Source organism: Phocoena phocoena, chromosome 15 (assembly GCF_963924675.1).
Source record: "Phocoena phocoena chromosome 15, mPhoPho1.1, whole genome shotgun sequence".
NCBI classification, from domain to species: Eukaryota; Metazoa; Chordata; class Mammalia; order Artiodactyla; family Phocoenidae; genus Phocoena; species Phocoena phocoena.
In genome coordinates, this window is record NC_089233.1 from 5,176,226 (window position 1) to 5,182,793 (window position 6,568).

Genomic DNA, 6,568 nt, shown 5'->3' on the forward strand with positions numbered 1-6,568 from the left:
AGAGGTTCACGGCAATATAACAGTTAATGAACTTTCAGTTCCAATCGTGTACATTTTTAAATTGTGAGATTTTTACTGTATATTGATGCATAGTATGATTCAATAAACTGCTTGTAATTTAAAAACTATTTAATATTCAAAATAAATATAGTTATATATTTATAGATTCTGTTACCGCATTGATTCTGTGTGTTTTCCACGGTGTAAGGCCTGGGGTGGGCGGTCTGGCACCGCCCCACTGTGGGTGCTTGGAGCCTGCAGCCCTGGGTCACTCACTGCCCTGGTCTCTAGGGATGGGATGCCCTTTTCTGGGACAGACCTAAACCCCACGCACCCGAGAACACGAAGATTTGCGTAATCACCGGAAAACTAGCATGGACTGTTTGTGCTGCCATAAAGTGTACCTGTAATTCAAACATTGATGAATTTCAGAAGCATTTTTTGTTGTTTTTTTTAGTATTTATTTACTTATTTGGCTGCACCGAGTCTTAGTTGTGGCACGCGGGATCTTCGTTGCCGTGTACGGGATCTTCACTGCGGCACACGGGCTTCGTAGTTGCGGCACGCATGTGGGATCTAGTTCCCCGACCAGGGATTGAGCTCCGGCCCCCTGCATTGGGAGCGCGGAGCCTTAGCCACTGGACTGCCAGGGAAGTCCCAGAAGCGTTTTAATTTCTGAGATCCAGCCTCTAAGGAGCGCTAAGCCCAGAGGCTAATCAGCTCAAAACCAGCCTTTCTGCTCCCCGGGTGTCCCCTCCTTGCTGTCCTGGTCCCAGCTGTCACAAGCAGGGAAATGGGCCTCCTTGTACCAAAATAGGGGCCTGGCCCCAGCTCAGGTTACACCAACTGCAGAGTGACCCTCGGGGAGTAGATGGAGGAGACCTGTGCACTCCCATTCCCAGAGCCCAAGACAGGCAGCGCGTGGCAGTGTCCGGGGGAAGTGCGGGGCCAGCGTAGACCCTGGGCCTGCAGGACCGGAGCCGGTGGGAGCCCAGGACCGTGTGCCGCCGCGGGTCCTGCTGCGCTCCGGCGCCTCCCATCAGCCCCCAAGACCCCTGTGCAGTTGCTGCTTTTAACGCCTTATAGTGAGTGCTCCGGTCAAAGGTGAGGAAACTGAGGCAGGGGACGATGAAGTAAAGCAGGTGGGTGGCAGCCGGTTTTGAGCTCGAGCTGCCTCTAGCCCCTGGAGACCTAAAACCGATGACCAGTTATTTCTCGGTGAGCTGCCCACAGGCGGCCGGGCAGATGCTCCCCGGGCAGGGCTCCGCCGGCTCGCACCTGGCCCGGCGCCGCGGGCGTGGCGGGGTCGGGTCCTCAAGCCCCCGGTGCTGCAGGGTCCTCCCGAAACGCGGGGTGAGGGCGCGGGGTGCCTGGGCTATTGCTCTTCGGGGCTGTGGCCGCCGCCCGTTTGAGAAACTCTTATTACCGCAAAACGGCTTTTGCACGAATCTGACTTTGGCTCCGTGTGCTGAGCCTTAACCCCAAGGCCAGGTGCGGCGGCCAGGTGCTTCCCCTCCGCGCCGGCCGGCTAGCAGCGAGGCCGGCGGAACTGGCTCCGGGGGCCTGCGCGGGGCGGGGAGGCGGCCCGGGAACCCTTCGTGGGCGGGCGGGGAGGGGCCCCAGGTCCCCAGCCGGCAGGTGCGCCCCGCCCCCGCCGCGGGGCGGGGACACGCGGACTCCGGCCCCGCCCCGCGCCCGCCCCACGGGCTCATTTACATGCGGCCGCCGCCCCGCCCGCGGCGCCTAAAGCGACGTGTCCTTGCCCCCGTGGGCAGCCCCAGCGCGTGCGGCCACGGATCCCCAGGTAACGGGGTTGGGGTGCAGGTGGGGCGGCGGGGAGAGGACCCTGGGGCAGGGCCGGGTGGCGTCTGGAGGGAAACCTGGGTGGAGGGTCCGGGTCTCGAGCTCTGGCCGCCGCCATCCACGTGTTGGGCCTGGGGACTGCGGCGGGCTCTGGTCACCGTCCGCCTCTCACCTCCGACGGCCTCCTCACGTCCACAGCCATTCTGGCACCAGTGTTGTCCCTGCATGTGTGACGTCCAGTGGGGCAGGACTGTGAGTGTAGTGGTCGGAGTTGGTACCTGTCCGTCCAGGCGACCAGGAGGTAGTGCAGCCTCGGGCAGAGGGCCTGCCCTGGGCTAGGATGGGGCCGCGCCTCTAGGCGGTCTCAGCCAAGTGTCAACGGCCACCTAAGCCCAGGAGGCACTCAGGAGGCAGTGAGGGGCATGGGGCCGGAGAAAGGTCCAGGGGTCAATACGTGTCACCCAGTGGGGAGAGGGGGCCACCAGACCAGGGAAAGGTCTGAGGGGTCAGTGTAAGGTCAAACAGGGGCATGGGGGGTGGGGTGGGGTCAGCTCAGGGCCCTGCGAGTGACTGGGAAGGACCCTGGGGTCACTGTGCACCAGCTGGGCAGCCGCCACGGGGGACCGCTGCCCTGAGCGTCCACTGGCCTGCCGAGTAACCGCGGGGTGGCCTGTGTTCTGGATTTCAGCTCCAAAGGCCCCCCCCTCAGAGCCACCCCCCCCACCCCCCAGGACAACCAGTCTGGAGCCATGAAGACCAAGAGCCGGCCTCCCCGGCGCCGGGTGCCCCCGCAAGACCCAGAAGCCACCCCAGGGGAGCAGACGCCCGACAGGCCACCGCCGGGCTCGGGGCCAGACGCGGCCAAGGCTCTGCGGAGCCGGAGGGCGCGCGCGCAGGGGGCGCGGGCAGAGGGTGGGCGCCGGCGGCCGGGGCCGGGGAGCCGGCGGGAGAGCAGCGTCCAGCGGCGGCTGGAGAGCAACGAGCGGGAGCGGCAGCGCATGCACAAGCTCAACAACGCCTTCCAGGCGCTGCGCGAGGTCATCCCGCACGTGCGCGCCGACAAGAAGCTCTCCAAGATCGAGACGCTCACGCTGGCCAAGAACTACATCAAGTCGCTGACCGCCACCATCCTGACCATGTCCAGTGGCCGCCTCCCGGGCCTGGACGGGCCAGTCCCCAAGCTCTACCAGCACTACCAGCAGCCGCAGCAGGCGGCCCGGGGCGCGCTCGGGGCCTCCGAGGCCCCGCCCGAGGGCCACCTGCAGAAGTTCTCCACGCAGATCCACAGCTTCCGCGAGGGCTCCTAGCACGCCACCCCGCCCGGGTCAGCGGCCCGGCCCGCCCCTCCCAGCCCTGGGCCCTCCGTGCCCCGCGGCTCCGTTTCCCTGCACACTCTGCGCAGCCCTGGGCACGTCCCAGGGCCCAGGGACAAGACCGGTGAGTGGCCTGGTGGAGGCCACGGCTCTGGGCAGCATGAGGCCCATACCTCCACAAGGTCCCAGGGCTGCCTCGTCATCGTCTAGGCAGGAGCTGGCCGGCCCTTGTCACTAACTCCTCTTCACTCCCGCTCCCTCCCGAGGTGAGGGGAGATTCCACGCAAAGGTTTGCTTGGGTAAGTTCCCCAGTTACTGCTCAGGCCCAGGCCCAGGCCCAGGGCGGAGCCTCCCCCAACCTGCACCATAGCCTCCTCGTTCGGGGTAAACTGAGGCACGGAGCAAACAAAGCCCACAGCCTCGAGGGGAGTGGGGCTGAGCAGAGGTGCTTGAGTGTCTAGTTCAGCATCTGTCAGCGAGAAGCACCTGTCAGGTCCCCTCCCATTAATTCTGAAGGGACCTTGTCGGGGAGAGGGGCTGGGGTCTTGGCTCCTCCGGGTGGGGCTCCTGACCGTGGAGGGTCTGCGGCCCGTCACCGAGGGTACCGGAGACGGGGCTGGGGGGGGTCGGGCAGAGAGGCTGCTAGGCCGTGGTTCCCCTGAGCGGTCAGGGGTCTCCTGCAGGGAGAGGGTCTGTCCCCAGGCCTCCCTCAGGGTCCCACCGAGGTTTGCCACTCATTGTGGTGTTTGTGGTCGTGTAAGTGGCAGAAGGTAGTCTGACAGACTTCAGGATGTTCTTGGGTCCTGGTTGTACTTGGGGCCCCCTGCGGGGAGGAGCCTGGGGTGGCAGGGACTCCCCTCCCCCAGCGGGTGCCGCTCCTTAAAGACGGGACTGAAGCTTGGCAGGTCCCCACCGCCTCGGGCCACGCTTCCTTCTGTGGCGTTCCCACCCCGCTGGCTCTGACAGGCTTGGCGACTTTGCTCCCAACCCTGCTGGCAACTCCTCTCCCTTGTCCGGCTGCCCACAGCCAACATGGGGAGGGGACAGGGCCCTCTGCCTCTCGGGTAGGAAGCCCAGCCACAGGGCTGCGGAGAGGCCGGAGTTGGCCTGGCACACGGGGCCGGGTTCCCCGTGGCCAGATCTGCCGCAGAGCCGTCAGGGGCCAGGCACCTCTGCACGCTCTGCGTGGGGCTGAGCCAGGCCAGGAGCGGGGCTGCCGCAGCTGAGGACCCAGCCTCCGTGTACGGCCTCACCCTCCCGCCCCGGCAGTCCCGGCCCCGGCCACTTAATGCCCCGCCCGGCTTGGCATCAGCCCTGGCCTCGTCAAGGACAGCAGGTGGCACCCCTGGAAAGAGCCATGAGGGGCTTCAGTCCCAACTTTCCAGGTCAGACACCAGCCGACACCCCTGCCCCCCCCACCCACAACACCCCAGTCGCTAGGCCCCAGTGCCTGGTGGCCCCCGGAGGCCTGGTCTGGTCCTGGCCCCATCGCCCCAGCCGACCTTCAGCATGGGTCGGGGGGGGGGACCCCAGGTGTCCTGGCCTGCCCCCCAGGGGTGGCCACGCGGGAAGGTCAGTGGTCAGGGGCCCACCAACGGGAGCCGAGATTGCAGGCAACTCTGAGCTCGGGACAGATGGGGCCCACACGGCCCGTGGTAGGAGAGGGAGGCCTGCAAGCCTGGCACCTCTCGTTCTGGCTGAGCTGAGGCCAGAGCAGGGCTCAGCGCATCCCTGAACTTGCCGAATGAGCCGACAAACTGAGACTGAAAGCCTGGGGTGGGGTGCGCCCAGCAGAGGCTCCGTCCAGCAGCCCATGCCTGGTGACCGGGGGCCTGTGGATCACCACCTTGCAGAACAACAGCCTTTGTGACTCTGTCCCTCTGTCCCAAACTGGCATCTGCCCCCACTCTGCTTCCCAGAGGGTTGCCTGGGCCCAGATGTGCAGTCTTTTCCGCCCGAGGCTGGAGGGCACTTGCCTGCCCTGTGGCCACATCACGAAGGAGCCTTAAAGGTCCCAGTCCAGGTTTGGGGTGTTGAATATGGGGAAAGGGGTGGTGAAGGGACAGGTCTGGTGAGCCTGCTGCCAGGTCCGCTCCGTCAACCCTCGTCTTGGACTCCAAGCCCAGGCTGGACGCTTCTGTCCTGCAAGAAGGCCCTGCCCTGCCCTTCCAGGCTGTGCATTTCCTCAAGTCAGAGACTCACGCACTCTGAGCCCGGGCCGCCCGGCCGGCACCGGGGGCCACGGACCCACCTGCAGACCAGACCTGCGTGAGCTCGGGGGCGACAGAGAAACAAGAACTGCGACTTTTCTATAGAGAAAACCTACCTGGAACTGAACGGCCAGTGCCCCTGCTATAATTACGGTGAAAATGGTTCTTAAGTGATCCCAATTTGCTTTCATTTTTCCTAACAGCCTCTTCAAAGTACTAATGAAACCAAAATAAAAGGTTTCATGGCAACTGCTACTTTTGCCCCAAGCTCGAATGGGTGGGGAACTGTGCCTTTTAATCGTAGCGCAGCAATAAAAATATCGCGTCCTTGACGGTCTGGCCTACGTTTTTATTGAATAAAGCATCCGAGGACTCGAGATGTTCGCTGATGCTGAGCAGGTCAGCAGTCGGCTCTCCGCAAGGAGGGGACACGGTCGCCCTGGAGAGAGGGCAGGGAGAGACCAGCGAGTCACAGCAGAACGACAGGGCGCTGCCACAGAAGAAACGGTAATGCCCGCGCGGAGAAACCTGACAACCACGAGTGTAAACAGACAGGAGGGCGCCGCCCACCCGGCCCTTCACTTGCTTTGCCTGGGCACTGCCCCCAGACTCTTGCCTCCCGGTCCCACCTCCAGGAGATGAGGCAGAGGCCAGCGGCCCCTCCAGTGCCCCTCAGGAGGGGGCCCAAGGGAGACCTTCTTAGAGTCAGCTTCTGGGAGGCAAGCACCGCCCCACAAAACAGCGCACAGCTGAGCCCTCCTGACGGGAATGCCGGGGAAGCTGGCGGTCAGTGAGCAGAGACGGGACACGCGCTCTGATGACCCCGGGCAACGCGTCTGGCTGTGGGAAGCAAACTTGAGACTTAACCAAATGGGGCCTTTTTCTGATGAAAAAAAAAAAAAAGCAGCTGAGAAGCTGCCCGCTGGGAGTGGGGCTGCTTGGGGGGTGCCTCCCTAGGGCTCTGCTCCGGGCTGAGGCCTCCAGGCCCCTCTCGGCTGGTCTCCACCCTCCCCATCCCGTGACATGATCCGATGTAAAAGGAGCCCCCAGTCCCCAACCCCGTCAGAGGAAGGGCTGGCTGAGGACCGACGACGGTGACTCTGCACTTGGACGGCTTCTCGCGGCCATGGGCGGCCCCTCCGTCCTCCGACTACCCCAGGAGGGCCCGGCCCACCCGGGGAAGAAGACGCCCCTCCCCAGCACTTATTTCCAACCTTCCAACTCCTTGCTTAACTTTTGAAA

At 64.1% G+C, this 6,568-nt stretch overlaps 1 protein-coding gene across 1 annotated transcript; it reads left to right on the forward strand.

The window, feature by feature from the left end:
• The first annotated feature begins 2,552 nt into the window (after window positions 1-2,552).
• On the forward strand, window positions 2,553-3,110 carry BHLHA15 (basic helix-loop-helix family member a15). The gene has a single exon (XM_065893638.1). It carries the CDS (start codon window positions 2,553-2,555, stop codon window positions 3,108-3,110), a length of 558 nt encoding a protein of 185 aa, XP_065749710.1.
• Window positions 3,111-6,568: the final 3,458 nt, after the last annotated feature.

Excerpts from the sequence above, each read along its gene's own strand:
- BHLHA15 (XM_065893638.1), top strand. The coding sequence starts at position 2,553 with ATGAAGACCAAGAGCCGGCCTCCCCGGCGCCGGGTGCCCCCGCAAGAC.